Source organism: Chanodichthys erythropterus, chromosome 10, assembly GCF_024489055.1.
Source record: "Chanodichthys erythropterus isolate Z2021 chromosome 10, ASM2448905v1, whole genome shotgun sequence".
Lineage (NCBI taxonomy): Eukaryota > Metazoa > Chordata > Actinopteri > Cypriniformes > Xenocyprididae > Chanodichthys > Chanodichthys erythropterus.
The window spans coordinates 40,385,948-40,407,070 of NC_090230.1; the positions used below are offsets into that span (position 1 = coordinate 40,385,948).

General features: G+C 36.2%; 1 protein-coding gene across 1 annotated transcript; it reads left to right on the top strand.

Annotated features, from left to right (window-relative positions):
* The first annotated feature begins 7,733 nt into the window (after positions 1–7,733).
* Positions 7,734–14,550, top strand: ypel2a (yippee-like 2a). The gene is made up of 4 exons (XM_067397716.1): positions 7,734–7,867; positions 11,231–11,274; positions 11,374–11,482; positions 13,230–14,550. The coding sequence occupies exons 1-4, from the start codon at positions 7,760–7,762 to the stop codon at positions 13,317–13,319; spliced, it is 351 nt and encodes a 116-aa protein (XP_067253817.1). The 5' UTR covers positions 7,734–7,759; the 3' UTR covers positions 13,320–14,550.
* The last annotated feature ends 6,573 nt before the right edge of the window (positions 14,551–21,123 follow it).

Genomic DNA, 21,123 nt, shown 5'->3' on the forward strand with positions numbered 1-21,123 from the left:
AGATAACGAATGTTTTGGTTTTCGCCTGCATATTCTCTGCGCTCTTTCATTGGTCCGTCCACTTTTTAGGGTGGCCAATCAGAGTATTGTTGCTAGGCCGTTTTGTCTCATTTATTGGCTGGCCTGGCTGTCAATAAAAATGGGAGCTTGTATGGCAAGGCCCGATGCGCAACGGTGTTATATTTACAGAGGGCTTCTGCCGAGGTGCGTGGCTGATGAAGATACCTGCAAACTTTGTTGTGAATAATGATCGCCTGTTTGATATGAAGTTGCAGTTTTAAAGAAGGAGAGAGTTCGACCTGCGCGTCTTTTCCATTCAAAGGTAATATCTGTACAATAATAATGCTTTTAGTGGCTCTTTTTATAGGAAGTTAGTCTTTTAAAAATGGAATGTGTGTTATTTGGTATCGTGCAGTATGACAGCTCACTACAATTTAACCTTTTAAATTCTGTGAACTTATAACTTGCTTTTGGAGTGAATCTGAGTGACACTACTATTCTGGGTTTAAAAATATAATATACAGAATACATACATACATAGTTAAAATGTCAATAATTATACTCTATAGCTTTCAAATGTGTTCCAAAAGTGTGCGTTGAATGTAGACTTACAAAATTAGTATGGCACTAATGCCACACTACCAGCAAATGAATCAGGAGAAAAAAAACAACTGTTTTTATGCATGTCGTTCACCATGAAAACAGCAAGGATATTTTAATATGAATTTTTGAAGTGCATTTATATTTAATTTTTTTATATTAAAAATTTTATTTGCAAATGAATGCTGTTTTGCATTTAAAAAAGCACGAACATGCTCTTAAATTAGTGAGAAAGTGTTCATGCTACACATTGAATATTAAACTTTAATTACAATAACATTGCAGGCAGCTCCACAAGATCACTGCATATTAAGTACATGTTTATTAATGTTATTGTATGCATAAAGAATTGTTCTTAGATGGCTAAATTGTGGCTATTTAAAATTTTGCATATTGTTATTGTGTACTGTTTTGTTATCACAACATAAGTGAGTGACACTCAGGCTTGTTGTCATTTTAAAGTTGGCTTTTCTGAATTGGTTTAGCTGTGGGTGTTTTCAAGGAAGTGATTGCCAGAGGTGCTGAGCTGGTGCTGCCATCTGCACCGTCAGTCAGGTGGCATCTTCTCTGGCCTACATAGAAGCTGATTCACTGACACCCACATACACACTCGTCTGACCTGGATCCATCCCTCCGTCTCTCCGTCTGACCCACTCTGTTTCCTTGGATATTGATGCTAGAGTTGCACATTCATGGGTATCTCTGTAGGTTCGTGCTGTTAGAATATGATCATGAGCTTGAGAGGCTTGCATAGATGCTGTTATTCTTAAGGATGAATTCGCAAAGAGTGCTTTTCAAGCCGGTATGTTATTAAATATAAAATGTACTAATTTTCGAGGTCATTTAGTATTTATTTTTCTTTAGTGGTCGTTTTGTTTTCATCACAAAGGATTGTATTTTCTCTGTATTTGGCTCTCAAATGCAGCTTGCATATTAAAAATGTACAATTATAATTTTAAACTTTTATTTTAAGTTGGGTCTCTCTTTATTGTGTTTACATAAGTTTGCATTTGCTAAGCAGTGCGTATGAGCCGCTTTGTGTGTTATTGTAATTACTTTAACAGGGAAACTGTTAATAAAGTGTTAATTCATCAGATGTATAAACAACAATTTAGTTAGAGCTGAACCTCACAGCATATGTGTGTACGCAGCAGAGGCTTTTTAATTTGTGCTGACAGATTTCAAAGGGCAGCAAAAAAAGGTGCTATTATGGGAGCTGCCTGCTGTGTATTATGTGAAAGATTTGGGGGAGAGAAGGGGGATTCGCCACCTGTCCGGGGGTCCTTGTCATCTGTTTAGATGTCTTCTTACTGTCTGAAATGCACAAGATTTCTTATGTTCTAGTTTAAACAAGCAAACAAAATATGCCATTTTGTGCTGATGTACCTGCTGCACCATGTGTTATTGTTACATAACAGGCATTTTTATTAAAAACAGGGATTTATCTGATTTGTGTAAGTGTAATATTACGGGATGGAGATGATATTGATTTATAATATTATGCAGTTGAAAACAGCCCAAGTTATTGGGGGAAACGGGGGGGAGAGATAAGCACCATTATCTCTCAAAAAAAATGATGGGTTAAAAATGGTTGAAAATGTTTTAACTCAGCAGTTGGGTTAAATGTTTGTCCAACCTGCTGGGTAGTTTTATTTAACTCAACTATTGTTTAAAATTTACTGTATTGCTTGCTTAAAATGAACCCAAAGTATGATGTAAATTAACATTTATTATGTTTAATAAATGTACAATTATTAATGCTTAATGAATAATAATTAAACAATAAACATTTATTTAATTGCTTATTAATAAATGTTCACGTTTTGATTATTATTGTTGCCTCTAGTAATTATGTGTCAGATTTTTTATTTCCAACCTATTTGGGGTTCATTTTAAGCCATATAGTAAATTTTAAACAATAGTCAGGTTAAATAAAACTGCCCAGTACGTTGGGCAAACATTTAACCCAACCGCTGAGTGTGTCCATTTTCAACCCAGCTTGGGTTGTTTTTAACCCAGCATTTGTTAGAGTGAAGGATTATGCTACCTATTTTTGATTGATTTGTTTGGGATATAACCACCATACACTCTTAAAAATAAAGTTTCTTTATTGGCATTGATGGTTCCATGAAGAACATTAAACCTCCATGGAAACTTTCCATTGTACAAAATGTTCTTTACATCATGAAAAGGTTTTTTACACTCCTAAAACTCTGAAAATGGACAAACCCAGCAATTGGGTTGTTTTAACCCAACGGTTGGGTTAAATGTTTGCTCAACCTGCTGGGTAGTTTTATTTAACTCAACTATTGTTTAAAGCTTACTTTATTGCTTGCTTAAATGAACCCAAAGTATGTTGTAAATTAACATTTATTATGTTTAATAAATGTACATTTATTAATAAGTTTAATGAATAATAATTAAACAATAAACATTTATTCAATTGCTTATTGCTTTAATAAATGTTCACCTTTTGATTATTGTTGCTTTTAGTAATTATGTATCTGATTTTTAATTTCCAACCTTCATTTCCAATTTTGGGTTCATTATAAGCCAGCCATATAGTCATTTTTAAACAATAGTTGGGTTAAATAAAACTGTCCAGAACATTGGGCAAATATTTAACCCAACCACTGAGCATTTTTTAGAGTGTACATTATTAAAATATTCTTCATTCATTAAGAAAAAAAATGGTTCTTTTTAGAACTGTTCACTAAAAGATTTAATGGGGAAGCCAAATTGGTTCTTTTATTGCATTGCTATACCAAACCCTTCCTTTGGAACCTTTATTTTTAAGAGTGTACCGTGACAGATACATTTCCTTTATATTCTGCTATTACTGCAGTCTTGGATTTATTACATTAGTCTGTATTAGATTTGTTTGTTGAGTGTGTAGTCAGAAGAAGAAGGATCAGCCATGTTTGGACACTTGATGAATGAGATCTCTTCATTATATGTGTTTGGTCTGCTCCAGACTAATTTGGAATGGTAAACAGACAAAGCAGACAGAGACAGAGTGGGGACCGTTCCTGTGATTATGACCTCAGTAATTATATTGGCGACAGCCGTTTATCTTCTGTCGAGATCCGAATGAACTCCTGCCTCTGCATATTGCATAAATTTGCCTCTTAATCGCTTTACCTCCAATTAGCCTTATACCCGCACCGCATCCATCCTTTGTCGATCCTATGTAATCGTGTTAGGAAATGATGTTGAAAATGATGCTGTTGTATCATTTGGTCAAATTATGCAGAGTTCCTAATGGCAGAGCAAACACAATGATGCTTAATTATGCCAAGAAGAGTCAGATTTCAAGTCTCATGCTGCTGTCCAGAATACTCTCTGGCTGTACAGGCCTGTTTGATCACATCTGTGCCAAAGCAAATATAATCACAGAATTGCAAATAGCTTCCCAGGAAACCTTACTTGCAACCTTTTTTGAGCTGTCTAATTTAATTTGCCACAGAGTCACTGAGTTCATGTGGTGTCTACAAAGAATTTATTCCTTGAGTTTTTCTCACAACTATGCTTAGCCACTTGGCTTTATTTAAATGGTAACCCTTTACAATAAGGTCTCATTTGTTAACGTTAGTTAATGTGTTAGTTAACATCAACTAACAAAGGTCAATAAATGTTGTAGTAGTTTGTCATTAGTTCATGTTAACTTATGTAGTTAATGTTAACAAATGAAACCTTATTGTAAAGTGTTGTATTGGCATTATAAAAGACGTTTAAGCAGTTGTCTAAATATATGCTTCATGACCTAAGCAGGGTTTTTGCTGACTTTGCTGAGTCACAACAGCCAGCAAATGCTTTTGTTTATGTGATAATTACGTCGGTTTGCAGAGATGTGGTTGGAATTCAAATATCCAATGATGTCACTCACAAGGCCCTTTTTCGATCTCGCAAATAGCTGTCCGCACTTCTGGGTAATTAAATGAGATGCCTGTGGATTCTTTTAGTAATTAGTTCTGCCTTAAATCTCATCCAAAGCTGCTGCCTCAACAGGCGAAAAACTGCCAACATGCCACAATGACGTAAAAGAGGGCACATAATAAGTCAAGATTTTAATCACATCACATTTGTGTGCCCTGAAGGGTTATTTCAACCAAAAATTACAATGATGTCATCATTAACTCATTAACCCTCATGTCATTCCAAACCTGTAGGACTAAAAAGGAAATGTTTAGAATGATTTTCACCCCAGGGCCGGGACATTGAGTCCCCCCACCAACAATTAGCAATGGCCAAATTGATATTAATTGATAATATTTGACATTATTGATTGCTGCTCTGCTGTACTCCATTATTCACTGCTCTGTTTGTTGTTAGGATGGTAAAAAAAAGTTTTGAGGCTGGTCTGCCTCAGCAGTCTAAAGCCCAGAACACACCAAACCGACGCCGACAAACTAATGGCGACGAAAGCAGACTGTGGGGTTGGCTCACGTTGGCAGTGTCTGGGTCCAAAGTTGCCCTGACACACCAAACCAACTCTTGATACCCGATGGCCAAGTAGCACGTCCGTCCTGCGCCCGCGTAGAAGAAATGCCTTTCCGTACCAGCAGGTGGCAGTAGCTAAACAGCCAATCAGAATGATAAGATGGCCCGACTAACCGACGAGCTCCGACCCCAATCTGACGAGGACCAACTTCAGTCGACGGTGTGGAACACAATGAGAAAACGTAGTCGGCCGCCGAACAAAAACTGTGTTCTGGGCTTAACAGCACTCATTACTGTCAGAATGAGTGAGCTGCCCAATCAAAAAAAAGAAGGCGGGGCTTACTGGTCACGGAAGACAAGTGCGAAATCCAATGTAATGCTTTTGTTTTAGCAGTGAAAGAGTATGTGGCGAGTAATTAGCTAAACATTTAATATTTTGACAACTGTTTTTTGATTAAAATATTCAGTGACCAACTGTATAATATCCAGTGTTGCAAACCACTGTAAAATTTTGAAATTTTTACATGCTATTATTTGATTAATATGAAATGATTAATGTAATTGTAGCGACCAGGGCGGGCGAGAGCCGCGAGGGAACAGCGCGAGGCCAGTGGCGCGAGAGTTAATGAGCTCCAGCTGGGAGGCGTACCGGCCTTGAGTCTCTCACGGAGGAGCTCCTGAAGTATAAAAGGAGGAGCGATGACAGTGAAGGACGAGAGAGGACCAGGCCTGGATATTATTTTATGTTTTATTATGTCTGTGTGGCCGGCAGACGTCGCTCCTCCTTTTATACTTCCGGAGCTCCTCTGTGAGAGACTCGAGGCCGGTGTGCCTCCAAGGTGGAGCTCATTAACTCTCGCACCACCGGCCTCGCGCCATTCCCTCACGGCTCTCGCCCGCCCTGGTCGCCACAGTAATTCATAACAGAATGTGATGAGGCAAGTAACGTTTTGTGTTTTTGACATATTAGACGTACAAAAAAAATAAATATATATATTTTTTAAAAAAGGTCCCCCCAGTGTTCAAGACATAGTCACTGCCTTGGTTCATGCTGCTCTTTTACATACAATGAAGGCAAATATTGATCAGAGAGTGTCAAGCTCCAAAAAAGACAACAAAGCACCATAAAAGCTGTATGTCTTGGAATATAGTGCATGAAGTGCTCTGTTTACATCCCAGGCAACATTTTGTCTTATAATATATGGATGTGTTTTATTTAAGCTAACCACATTTTATTAGGTATGAATCGGTTGAGCAGAGATGAGCATTAGAGTGTCTGGCTGTCACTGTGTGTTTGAGTTCACGTCATTGGCAGGTCTCCAGCTCTCTGCATTAAAAAGCCGCCTCTGATACAGCTCAGCCTCTTCTAACCCGAGGGCAGGATGAACGTGGGACCACACATTCACAGTTAGCTGTCAGACAACAACTCACAGACACTCTGATTCATGCATATTTGACCCGTGTTCCTGTAAATGACGTCTGCTGTGTTCACTGTCTGTGTGTCTTGCTGACGTACACTCAGTTTTGAACATCACTCTGCGTCATTTATGTCACATAAAATGTATGAATACACTGCTCTTTAATATTTAATATTCATTATTTTCATCTTCATACATTTATTTACATAGGTACAGCATTTTCTTAAAGGGGCCACTATACTTTTGTAACATTTTATTTTATGCTTTGAAGTTAAACTTAGTCAAGGCTTCTTGCACAAAATCAGTCCCAATGTTTTTTTCATAACTATTTTCCTCCCTCTATTTGATACTTACAAATAGCTGTTTTTGTGATTGCAGCTTAAATATGTTAATATGTATGTGCTTGTAATATGCATGTTATATGTTGTGCTTTGATATGTAAATGTGCATGCTCATGTTAATATGCTTATGGCAGTGATGTCATAAATATGATGATTTCTGAATACCTACACTACTGGTCAAAAGTTTGGAATAAGTAAGATTTTTTTCAGAAAAATACAGTAAAATACAGTAAAAACATAAATGTTGTGAAATATTACTACAATTCAAAGGAAATGTTTTCTGTTTTAATATATTTTAAAATGTAAATTATTCTTGTGATGGCAAAGCTGAATTTTCAGCATCATTACTCAAGTCTTCAGTGTCACATGATAACTCAGAAATCATTCTAATATAATAATTTGGTGCTCAATTATTCTCATTAATTATAAATCATGGTTCTTATTAATAACAATGTTGAAAACTATTTTTGCTGCTTAATTTTTTTGTGGAAATCGTGCTACTTTTTTCAGGATTTTGAAAATTTAAAAGAAGAGCATTTATATGAAATAGATATCTTTTGCAACATGATCCATTTAATGCATCTCTGCTGAATAAAAGTATTAATTTATATTTATATTATATTTATTTAATACAAATTTATTAAAAAAAGATTCTTGAGCACCAAATCGGCATATTAGAATGATTTCTGAGGGGTCATGTGACACTGAAGACTGAATGGCTGCTGTGAAAACTCACCTTTGCCATCTCAGGAATAAATTACTTTTTAAATAAAAATATATAAAAGTTAAGATTGTGATAATATTCACAAGTGTGTGTGTTCCTCGCAGGTGTGCTCTACTCTCTCCTGAAGCTTCACCACGGCCCTCACCTGCGTGCTCCACTGTTTCTCCTGTGAGTCGTCCTGGGCTGACCGGCCCTTTCTGCTCCGCCCCCGCGCCGTCTCCCCCGCCACGGTCGCCATGACGCGCTCCAAAACCTTTCAGGCCTATCTGCCCAACTGCCATCGCACCTACAGCTGCATTCACTGCCGAGCGCACCTGGCCAACCATGATGAGCTCATCTCAAAGGTAATCAGCAATGTCTCTTTTAGCCTGTATATTAATCACACCTGTGTGTACACTCAGTTCAGGACAGTCTCTGGTGTCCCCAGAATATGTCTTGTGACGTTATAGCTCAAAGTACCCCATCATTTATTATAGCTTGTCAAATTTTTCCCCTATTTTGGTGCGAGCAAAACACAAAGTTTTTGTGTGTCCCTTTAAATGCAAATGAGCTGCTGCTTCCCATCTCCTTTCCAGAAGAGGGCGGAGCTTTATCAGCTCGCGCTTCGATTGCTCAAAAACAACAAAGCTGGAGAATCTCACGCAGCCAAAATGACGATTGTCAGTAACGGTGTTCAGCTTTACACTGTTTAGTGATTCAGACACTGATGGAGAGACTCAGGAAGAAGTTACAACTTTTATAATGCAACTGGACGTTTCTGAATGGTTAGTGGATAAATTTATGTAGTTGGTGTGGAGTTGATTCAACTCATTGATTAGCATGTACCGTCATGTTAATCTTTTCTGCAAATCAAGTGTTGAATTGACCCCTTGTTTGTGAAGCAGTCCGGCGTAAAATGACGGCATAGCAACAACACTCTACTACAACAACTCTTCCTCTTCTCTAAAGCAGCCCAACATGGCCTCACCCCCTTTGTTGTGGGCAGGGTTTATGTAAATTTTTGGGGTTGTGATGTCACCAACCCGAGAAGAAGCTTGTTGTAGTCCCTACCAGCCATTTGTTGTAGTCCTTAAAAAGCAATTTCTGTAAAAGAAAATATCCCCCTTTGCATTGAAATTCAAGCGTCGTAACTTTGCAGATGTCAGAAGAACAGCAACATCACACTAACTAAAGTTAAAAAAGTGAAATCATAATTATGGACCCCTTTAAATTTAAGACATCCTGTTTGAGTTCCTGTTAAAGGGTCATGAAACACTACAGCATGTTTTTGGGATGTCCATATGAGTTGCGCATGATGGAAGACAAAAGTCATTAAAAATGCTAAAAAAAAAAAAAAATTAAGAAATTAATGATTTTATTTAGTAAGGATGCATTAAATTTGATCAAAAGTAATGGTAAATACATTGTTTCAAAATATTTCATCTCAAATAAATGATGTCCTTTTGAACTTTCTATTCATCATAGTTCATATTATTCATCATATTAGTTCTTCTACAGCATTTACTAACGTTAATCTCAACATTTACCAATACATTTTTAAGATCAAAAGTTGTATCTGTTAACATTAGTTAATGCACTTTGAACTAACATGAACATGAACATTTGTATTAACTAACATGAACTAAGATTAATAAATGCTATAAGAACATATTGCTCATTGTAGTTCATATTAGTTAACTAATGTTAACAAATGAGACCTTATTGTAAAGTGTTGCCTTATTTTTCATTAGCAATTGTGAAATACTGTTTGTCCATTTTTATAAGCGTAACCTATAATCTCACTTTCATTGTACCACATGTGCACAGGCACCGATGGCACACTTTTAGAACACCATATGGGGCCTGTTTGTGAGGTGTGTGTCATTATGTGTGTGAGTGGAGAAATATGTGTCAAGGATTATTAATAGCACCTGTAATTCATAATGTGAACATTGTGCATATGAATTTGTCTGTTGTCTGTGCATGGAGTGTGTGTGTGCAGGCAGAATGTGGGTCAATAAGACACTCGGCTGCCTGACGTACATGTCACACAATCAAGGATAAAGAGAAGCAGGTCTCAGTAATCATGTCTCTATACGTAGATGAATACCCACATATATCCATAATGCAGCACTACAGTCTGTGCCCAGGGTTTTGGCTGTCTGATATCCTGATTGTCTCAGACAGGGTTTTTGATGGACCGTATGTGTGTTTAGAGATTGTACAGATTAGAAAAGATTGTTTTGCTTCATTCATTAGTTGTTCACATACTGTGTTTGCAAAATAAACCCAGTTGTATCCGGCCTGACAAGCCTTACTTGTGTTTCAAGGGGAGCGAGAGCGCTGCAGGCGGTTCTGAGGGTGAAATGATAATTAGATTTCAATTAGTTTGAATCCCTCTGAACTAAATAAAGGTTAGAATGGAACCATATAACAATTGTAGTAGCTTAAAGTAGGTTAATAGAGTTTTGCACATTAGGGGGCTAATGTTTTTTCTTTAACCATAAGGTAGTGTTAAAGAAAACATGATCCAGTGTTTGGATAGCTTTAATTGTTTTTTTTATTAATTAATGTTTTACTTTGACAGCTCTTAAATTCTTTACTAAAAACTAACACTGAAAATATTTTTAAGAAACCATCATTTCAATCCAACAGTCATAGCCAAATGCAAGAAGTCAATCTAAATTAATCATTTCAAAATGATTCATTAAAAAAGACAGTTTCCACAAAAATATTAAGCAGCACTACTGTTTTAAACATTGATAATAATAAGAAATGTTTCTTGAGCACCAAATCAGCATATTAGAATTATTTCTGAAGGATCATGTGACACCGAAGACTGGAGCTAAAAAAAAAATCAGCTTTGCCTTCACAGAAAAATATTACATTCTACAATACATATCATTTTACATTGTAATAATATCTCACAATATTACAGTATTTTTAATAAAAATAAATACACTCTTGGTGAGCAATAAAAGACTTACAGACTTTTGAATGTTAATATATATATATTACAATATAATAATTATATCATATTTTCCTTACACTTTAAATATACTTGAGTGTTTTCATCTCATTTATTTTTAAAACATACTTTAGGTTTTTTAATAATTTACTCTAAACTAAAACTGAAAACACTAAAAATGTTTTTAACAAGGAACCATCATGTAAATGAAATGAATCATTGAATCTGAATTGTTGAATCTGAACGAATCATTTAATTAATTTTGATGGATTGCGTCAGACAGTTTAAACCGATTCACAGAAAATGAATCAGACATAAACAAGAGCTTATGATTATGTTCATGTGTTTAATATATTGTTTTCATTGTTGCCATGGTTTCAATCAGGTCTTGTAGGTTATAGGCTTAAGATAGATAAAAAAGAGCCTTCACTGCTATTCTGTTCAGTATAGCACAGCCAAAATGAAACCACCCTAATGATCTTTTGATCCATGCCCATATGGCCAAACCGCTTTCAAACACCCATAATTATGACCCTGCCCCTGCTATACATCATGTCTGGGAAATCCTATCCGCCAAGGACATGAATGGAGCAGCGAATGGAATTTGATTTTTCCAAAAGATTACCTGATTGTGCAGTCACAGTACAAGTAAAAGATGTTGAATCACTCTGATGTAAATTTGTAAAACACATGTCAGCCAATTCAGTGTTTATAGTGGTGCTGAATTGTAATCTTTCTGTCTGTTTTATTTCCTTTGCAGTCTTTTCAAGGGAGTCAAGGCAGGGCCTACCTCTTCAACTCAGTGTAAGTCTACCACAAAGTGGTAAAGCAACAAGCAAAAAATCATTTCAGAATGGTTCATGATTTTTCATGTAATCTTGACATCCTCTTTTCAACATTCAGGGTGAATGTTGGCTGTGGCCCAGCAGAGGAGAGGGTACTGCTGACCGGTCTCCATGCGGTGGCCGACATCTACTGTGAGAACTGTAAAACCACTCTGGGCTGGAAATACGTGAGTTCTGAATCACACACTCACTATGAGACCACCTACCTCAGACAAACACTCATGATCATTCACGCCGGACATGCACACTTACATATTGAGATTACTCATCTTGTCTCACGTGAGGACTCATGCTAGAGGCTCGGACACAACTCATCGAGATAGATACTTTAAGTGGCTTTTCCACACCCTCATGACCCGCTTCCCACGTCACTAATCTACTCCTGACAACCTTTGAGTACCTTGTGCTTTCCAAGACAAATCAGTATTATCTTGTAACAGTAATATCTGTCAAAAAATGTTTGTACATTTACAGTGCCGTTTCCCATGTACTTATTATAGTAATTGCAATAACTGGGTAATAACTAGGGACTAACCCTGAACCTACCCCTAAACCTAACTCTAAGCCATGCAGTTACCTTATATTACCCAGTACTTTCTTAGGTAAGTACACTGTAAGTAGAAGTAAGTGCATGTTAAAAATAAAATAAAGTGCAACCAAAACGTTTTCACAAAATTTCTCTATTTAATGTCAGGTGGTGCAACTTTAAGTTTTTAACTACCGCTCAAAAGTTTGTGGTCAGTAAGAAATTAAATAATAAAGAAATTAATACTTTTATTCAGTAATGATGCATTACATTGATCAAAAGTTACAGTAAAGAAGTAAATAAAGATGTCTATTTCAAATAAATGCATTTTGAAGATACTATTCATCAAAGAATCTTGGGAAAAAATGTATTACAGTTTCCACAAAAATATTAGCAGCACAACTGTTTTCAACTTTTATAATAAGAAATGTAGACCGGAAGACTGGAGTAATGGCTGCTGAAAATTCAGCTTTGCCATCCCAGGAATAAATTACATTTTAATTTTATTAATATATATTAATTATAAAACTAATTGTAATACATTTCGCAATCGTACCATTTTTACTATATTTTTGATCAAATAAATTAAGCCTTGGTGAGCATAAGAAACTACTTTGTAAAACATTAAAAAACCTTATCGACTCCTAACTTCTGAACAGTAGTGTGTATTATATAATATTTATATAATATTTTCCTTACACTTTTAAGTATACTTTAATGTATACAGTATTATTATTATTTTTATTTTTTAAATAAATTTATTTATTTATTTATTTATTTATTTTTTGAGATTTGAATCATTAAGTTTATATGACAACTTTAATTAACCTTGGCATATCATAAAAAATATTTTTAAGAAACTTATTGACCTTGATATTGGTTAAACCTTCCTGACATTTGATTCATCTGAAAGTTTTTTTTTTCTTCAGATATTAATAATACTTTAAAACAAAACTGCATGGCTTTTTTATAATGATGATAATAATGCAGATTAATGAGTATTTGAACACATATGAAAATGAACTTACATATATTAAATTCACATATATTAATCACATATATTAAAATGAATTCATTATAAACGAGATGTTCAAGACATTGCTGAATGAATTCATTACCGTGATTGACCCTTATATTTAAAGAGTAAGCGTATCAGAATAGATTTAGAAGTTGGCACGTGTTTTACAGCACATATATAGTGAAAGCTCTCTTCTAATACTGCTATTTAAAGGTGTTAAGTTTGATTGACATATCCAAAAAATCTCCCCAACAGCTGTCCATTATTTTTGGATCAGCGAATCTTGACTTTGAGGTGACCACACGCTCGTTCTTTTGACCATTTCTGTTTTTCCTCTCTCATTCACCCTCCCTCTTCTTCTTTCCATTAGGAGCATGCCTTCGAAAGCAGTCAGAAGTACAAGGAGGGCAAATTCATCATCGAGTTGGCCCACATGATCAAGGACAACGGGTGGGACTGAAGACCCTGAGCTCCCCCTCCCCACGGGCCATAATGCTGGAAAGAGACATGCAGCATATGAATAATTAGTTTCATTATCTGGCTGTAACTTCCTCCCTGGAAATCTGTCTACCTGACACACACCTCTAAATCTTGAGGGTGCAAGGTTCATAGCAGCAGCGCTAACCCCTTCCCGCGTGAATATATACGAGTTTGACTGAACGAATGTGTGCCAGCTAGACACCAAGTGTTTATATTATGTGAGTATTTTCCTATTCGATTCAAGGGAGTGCAAACTGAGGCACAAATCGACGTTTTGCTCTCCTCTGGGTTGGCCAAGGTCACAGTTTTGTCCCATGCTCAGGTTTAACTAATGGCTGGATCCATGGTAAAGAAGGGTGAAAGACGAACCCATTTAGCACCATTTGTGTTTTAAACGAGGCAAAAACATACTAAAACGGAAGCATCATCCATTTTTTGTGTTTTTATTTCTTCCAGTTTTGTTTTTATCAGTTGCATGTTGTTTATTTATACGTATATTTATTGATTTTGACGTGGTTTTTAGGGACATTACGTATATGGTAAACCGTAGCAACCACAGTGGTCTTTGACTTCGTATAGCAGAAGTAGCAATGTTTGATAGAGGTTTGTATGTACACTTCCTCTCCAGATTGTGTCTCCTTTCGAATGTGATTATGGAGTAAATGAGGCATTCGTATGCCATTTATAGGGCACAGGTCGCGTACATTAGCTAGAGCCAAGTCTTTAGCCCCAGTCGCAGCTGAGAAAAGCAGCTCTGAAAGGGAACTGAGGTGTTCCCGTGATGTCCCATTCGGTCTCATTAGTTCCTGCCAGCCAACCACAAATCAGGTGGTAAACCAGACTTTCTCACCATGTGTTTTGGGGAAGAAAGCGACTGACGGCTAGGAAATGTGGCCATTGAATGAGGTAATCCAGCAGGGGCTCGTCACTAAAAAGCCTTGGCGCAACCAAAGACTCTTTCATCAACTATACGCTGACCAAACTGAGTTTGATTTCCTGTTTCATTCACATCGTTGTGTGTCATTTGGTTCAGTTGTATTGTCTTTTGCAAAACAAGCCGATTTTCAATGATTTTCGGTGTTGTGGAAGTTAACGTATAATGTCTTATTTTATTGAGTGTGTATTTATGATCAGTCATCATGTATTGTTTAAGCACTCAACCTTACATCTGTGTAAAAATTGTTAAAATTCTGTGGGACCGCTCCACCTATTCCAATATATATATGTATATATATATATATATATATATATATATATATATATATATATATATATATATATATATATATATATGTATATCAGATTCTCTTTTTTTAAGGAAAAAAAAGTATGTGTGAGATAAATTTGGAATCAGTATATTTTAATCTGATATCAATAAAGCTCTCATTTTATGAATGTTCTTTTGCCTTTGGTCTTCATTAAATATTGTATTATTTACCATTCAGAAGTTAGAAAGAAAGTCCACCAAGGCTGGATTTATTTGATCAAAAATACAGTAATATTGGGAAATATTATTACAATTTAAAATAACCTTATTGTGTTAAAATGTTATTTACTCCTGTGATGGCAAAGCTGAATTTTAAGCACCATTAATCCAGTCTTCAGTCATATGATCCTTCAGAAATCATTCTAATATGTTGATTCATTTCTTATTATTATCATTGTGCTGCTTAATATTTTTGTGAAAACCATGATTCATTTTGTTTCAAGGATCTTCGATGAAAAGGTGCAAAAGAACAGGATTTATTTGAAAATAAATCTTTTGTATCAATATACAAGTCTTTACTGTCACTTTTGAGCAATTTAATGCATTCTTGCTGAATAAAACTATAAATTCTTTTAGAAAATCTTACTGACCCCAAACTTTTGAATGGTGGTGTGCGTTTAAATAAGGAACACTGCTATCTTTCATTCTTATTTTTAAACTTCTGCCTTAGGTAAATCATGGGTTTCTGATATTCTGATATTTAGGATATGAATTTTGAGAGCAGAGTTCAAGTGTTCCCTAAGGGCTGTATATGCTGAACCTTGTACACTTTCTCTGCATGCAGTGTGTGTGTGTGTGAGAGAGAGCAGGGAGTGTTGGGGGTGGCAGAGCCAGGAAACATTGTTTACAGCAGCAGATGGTGGGCAGGCTCTCATAACCATGATACTAGGAGCAGCCATGTGAGTGACAAATATTGTGTTTTCCCTCCAGGCAACACTAAAACCATGATTCCATTGTTTTATTCAGGCTCCCGATGGGAATAAACACCCTGTAACATCTATTACAGCACTTAACATTACTGATAGAGACTGCTTTCTATTAAAGAAGATGCATATCTAAAAAGCATGTTCATACAAAGGTCTTTATTCAGACTTTAAGTAATTTTCTCGAACATTACATGACAAAAACTGTATTGTCGTATACATGTTAAAGTATATAACTGTCAACTGATGTTAGATAATTCATTAAACAATTCCTTCATTACAGTTTGAATCTCAATAAATCTGTTAAGAATATGTCCAGATTAATATATATATATATATATATGCTGTGAAATCTAACATAAAAAGTGTAAATATATATATTTTATAGTTGTTTTTTTGTTGTTTGTTTTTGTATTTTTATATATTTTTGTATACTTAAGAACAAACTGAAGAATAGGAAACTTGAAGAATAAATAAAAAAAATGTTTGCATTATGGTAATAGAGAATGATGTGTGTGGTACATTTAAAGTTGCTAATTTGGGGATAGGGTGGAGGTCTCTCTTTCTGTCTCTGTCTCCCTCTCTCCCCCAAAGCTGCCTGCCTCAGCCACATGATGTATACTAAGCTTCTTGCTGGCCAAACCCACTGTGTCTAAAAATAAATCTGTTATCCATCCCGGATAGAGTGAATGAGTGTCTGTGTGAAAGAGGGAGAGAGAAAGAGATGGAGATAGATACAGCTCTTCTGTAGAGCAAATATACATATAACCCAAAGCAAACCACATTAACAGATGCACCAAAGCCAATATAGAGTGATACCCTGATATTAAATGACATTGTCACATGAAGTCGCTCTACTAAAAAATTGTATACATCCAAATCATACAGTAATGCATTTTAAAAGCCAAAACATATCTTCAACACTCTTCTAACTCTGATATATATGATAAAATGTTCTCAATAAGAGTCTTTGGATTAGAGATGCTGTAATCTCTGCACTGGTTTCAGATTATACAGGTTTATTTACCCACTGCCCTCATCTCAGACTGTGGCAGAGCGTCTTTGCACAACCAACATGTGTGCATGTGTGTGATTTCATGGACTTGGATTGTTTCTGACCTGTGTACAAACACAGCTCGGTGCTGCCTGCTGCAATATTATCAAGCCCTTTAAGCCTAGATAAAGAGATCACGAGTGAATTTGCTTGACTATCTGTGGAAGCTAACAAAAAGAACTGTTAGACAATAAATAAAAAGCTTTATAGTTCCATTGATCTCAACACAATGATCAAAACAATGATTAGCATGACACTCTCTTTTAAACAGTTTAGACCATTTCTTACTATTCATTTGACAAGTTTATCATTTGTTTGTCACCATGGGAAGAGTTTATAGGATCCAAACTTGTCTGAGATCCTTTTAGTGCCAGTTGGCATGTGTTTATTAGTTGGGATACATACAGTGGCCCCAAATAAATAAATTTGGTAATTTATTTGAATGAAATATAGCATTTTTTAAGCAAAACATATAAAAAGAGGACAATGTCAAACATTATATCAACGTTATATCAAACAAAAAGGATCATTAAAAGGGTTAGTTCACCCAAAAATGAAATTTCTGTGATTCATTACTCACCCTCATGTCGTTCTAAAGCCGTAAGACCTTTGTTCATATTTTTCATAGTATTTTTGATCAAATCCAATGTTGATGTTTTTATCCTGCATAAAAAGCAATGTAATTACCATCATTCAAAGTCCAGAAAAGTAATAAAGACATCGTTAAAATAGTCAAAATTACTACAGTGGTTCAACCTTCAATAATGTTAGAAACCGACAAGAATACTTTTTGAGAGCAAAAACAAAAAAAATAACGACTTTATTTAACAATTTCTTCTCTACGCTGTCAGTCTCATATGCAGTTGACAGGTGAACGCAGTGCAGCACTTCCGTGTTTATGTCCGAACGCCGACTCAGTATTGGCCGACGCTGTACACGCATTTTTGCTCTCAAAAAGTATTCATGTTGCTTCATAACATTAAGGTTGAACCACTATAATCACATGGACTCTTTTAATAAATATAACTTTAAAGGGTTAGTTCACCCAAAACTGAAAATTATGTCATTAATGACTCACCCTCATGTCGTTCCAAACCCGTAAGACCTCCGTTCATCTTCGGAACACAGTTTAAGATATTTTAGATTTAGTCCGAGAGCTTTCTGTCCCTCCATTGAAAGTGTTTGTACGGTATACTGTCCATATCCAGAAAGGTAATAAAAACATCATCAAAGTAGTCCATGTGACATCAGAGGGTTAGTTAGAAGTTTTTGAAGCATCGAAAATACATTTTGGTCCAAAAATAACAAAAACTACGACTTTATTCAGCATTTTCTTCTCTTCCAGGTCTGTTGTCAGTTCGCGTTCACGACTCCGCTTCTTCTTCTTCTTCTTTCCTGTTTTACGGTGGTTGGCATCCAGCTTATTGATGCATTACCGCCCCCTTCTGCTCCGGACAGTGATGCGATTAGGACATCCGCGACATGCACACCAACGCACCATTTAAAAAAATATAGCAATACCAAAATACAAACAATGTCGAATATCTTGAATACAGCATGCGTCTCCCTCAGACTGTAAACGAAGCTCGGGCGCACCAGATAACATGTCATCACCGTCACTGTCCAGAGCAGAAGGGGGCGGTAATGCACCAGTAAGCTGGATGCCAACCGCCGTAAAACAGGAAAGAAGAAGAAACAGCGTCACTGTGGAGTGAAAGCGGATATACAACAGACCCGAAGGAGAAAACAATGCTGAATAAAGTCGTAGTTTTTGTTATTTTTGGACCAAAATGTATTTTCGATGCTTCAAAAACTTCTAACTAACCCACTGATGTCACATGGACTACTTTGATGATGTTTTTATTACCTTTCTGGACATGGACAGTATACTGTACATACATTTTCAATGGAGGGACAGAAAGCTCTCGGACGAAATCTAAAATATCTTAATTTGTGTTCTGAAGATGAACGGAGGTCTTACGGTTTTGGAACGGCATGAGGGTGGGTCATTAATGACATAATTTTAATTTTTGGGTGAACTAACCCTTTAATATCTTTCTGGACTTAGAATGGCGGTAATTACGTTGCTTTCTGTTGGGGATAAAAAAAACCTCTTGGATTTTATCAAAAATATCTTAATTTGTGTTCTGAAGATGAACAAAGGTCTTACAGGTTTGGAACAACACAAGGGTAAGTACTTAATGACAGAAATTTAATTTAAACGTTAATATAACATGTTCATTGTGATGAAATACACTCGCACTGCACTCTACTAAGACACTTGCGTAAACTTGAGGGGAAACTAGTTTTGAGGAAAAGTCTAAGAAAGTCAGGCAACATATTTGTGTTCCTGGCCCCTTAAAACTGTAATTTAGCACTAAATATGCTGTCTAACTCAAATAGAGTATTTGTATTTCCTTGTCTGAGGCAAAGAGGGTAACATTGGGGATTCAAATGAGGTGGGGTACATCTAATCAGGAAACCCAGAGGCTGTGGTCTGGGGGAAGGGGGAAGGGGCTTATTTGAGGTAATTACGCTGCCCTCACAGCGGCAGATGGTTTGGGAGGGGGACCGGGAGGAAGGTTGATGTTAGTAACAAAGCCAAAACTGGTCTGATGCAGGAAATTGGCCACAAAAAAAACCCAAAAGACCATTTCCTTTGCTCCTTCTCACTGACTAGATTCCCCTCAAAATAGTGAAAAGCTCTTTGGCCATCAAACTGATTCAGGTAAGAACAATGGAGGAGTAAGAGGATGAGCGTATTTGATTAAATAGCACCTCGCAATGAGATTAAAGTGGGGCGCCTCACATGTCTGATGCAGATTTGCAGAGGAGGAATGTTTACAGGATGTCATTGGCCTCTGCACTTCCTGGTTCAAGCTGGGCCATTAATCTGAGCCTGGCCAGGTTAAAACCATTAGACCAGCAGAAGGTCTGCGCCATCTGCACTGAGCTCATAAGAGAATAAGGCCAATGAAGAGAACTGAGGGGGTGCCTGAATGTAGCCTGGCCAAACTGCGTGTGTATACATTCATAATGAAAGCTCTCGAAGCAATAGATTCAGACCCTCCCCCTGGCACACATGCACTGTCCGAAAGAAACGGCTGAAGCATGCTGAATGGAAATGAGCATTTTAGGCTTTGGGTAACACACCTGCCCTTTTAAAATGACGGAGCAGCTGGGTTACCACTGCGCTGCTTAACCAAATGCTAAGCTGATATCAACTACAGGCCACCTGCGGTGCAGACGTTACCCATGCATTGAGAAAGGCATTGCCAGGTGCATCACCTTTCCAAGCTGCCTGATAGAATCTCATCAGGATTTTTGAACACATTTGCAGCTTATGTATTACAATGTAGACACATTTAAGTTGTTTAGGAACCTCATATAGTGCTCTTGTTAAAGATAAACATTATTTAGACATTGACATTGCTGTTTAAAGCAGGGGTTTTCAATCTTTTAGGTGCCGAATATGATCATCCTTGTGTGTTTTATTATACAATGAAAAATGTATATTATAAATCAATTAGTTTCTATTAAGTTACATTATTATATATTTTGTCTACTCACTATAATCTATTGCTAAATGTTTTCTGTGAGGGTTGTGTTTAGGGGTAGGGTTTGGGAATAAAATATAGTTTCTAAAGTATAAAAATCATTGTGTCAGTAGAAAATCACCATAAAATATAACTGTGTGTGTGTGTGTGTGTGTGTGTGTGTGTGTGTACACTTCCAAGAACACGTGTGTATCAATGAGGTTGTAGGCCTAAACATATTTTGATCGGTTTGCGCCATCTAGTTGTCAGGAACACTTTCTCTTTTAATGCCATTCGTTCATAATAAAACAGTAGGCTAAAACCTTCAGTACATCTGTAAAAGTATTCGCAATATTCATTGTCTTGTTGATGGTTTATTGTATTTTCTATTAATAGGTTACAATTTTTTTCCAACATCAGCATCAATGGCATCTTATCTTCTCCCTGATTGCATTGTGTATATTAATAATTTGATAATATTGTAAGTAACAGTGACGCCAGTAAAGTTAAAACTTAGTGAACATTGTATTAAAACATTTAAGTCTTCAGATGCAAAAGCCTCTAAGTGCCGTCTGACATTTTCCTCTAAAATGAGCATTTTTATCAAGCTTTTATGTTTATGTTCAGTTATTTTACTTTAATTGCAATGAAAAGGACCTATTAATTACATTAAAGTGAAATTACTGAACCTAAACATACAAGCTTGATAAAAATGCTCATTTTAGAAGAAAAATTTGCATCTGAAGTCTTCAATAAAGCAACAGGGGTTATATGCATCATGAGCATAGTGTGCTAACAGCATCATGATCAAATCTTGTCAAATGTATTAGCATTAAGTTAAAAAAAATATATATATATATATATATATATATATGTGTGTGTGTGTGTGTGTGTGTGTGTGTGTGTGTGTGTGTGTGTGTGTGTGTGTGTGTGTGTGTGTGTGTGTGTGTGTGTGTGTGTGTTAGAGCATACTTTATACTTTATATTTTCCTTTTAAGCTCTTT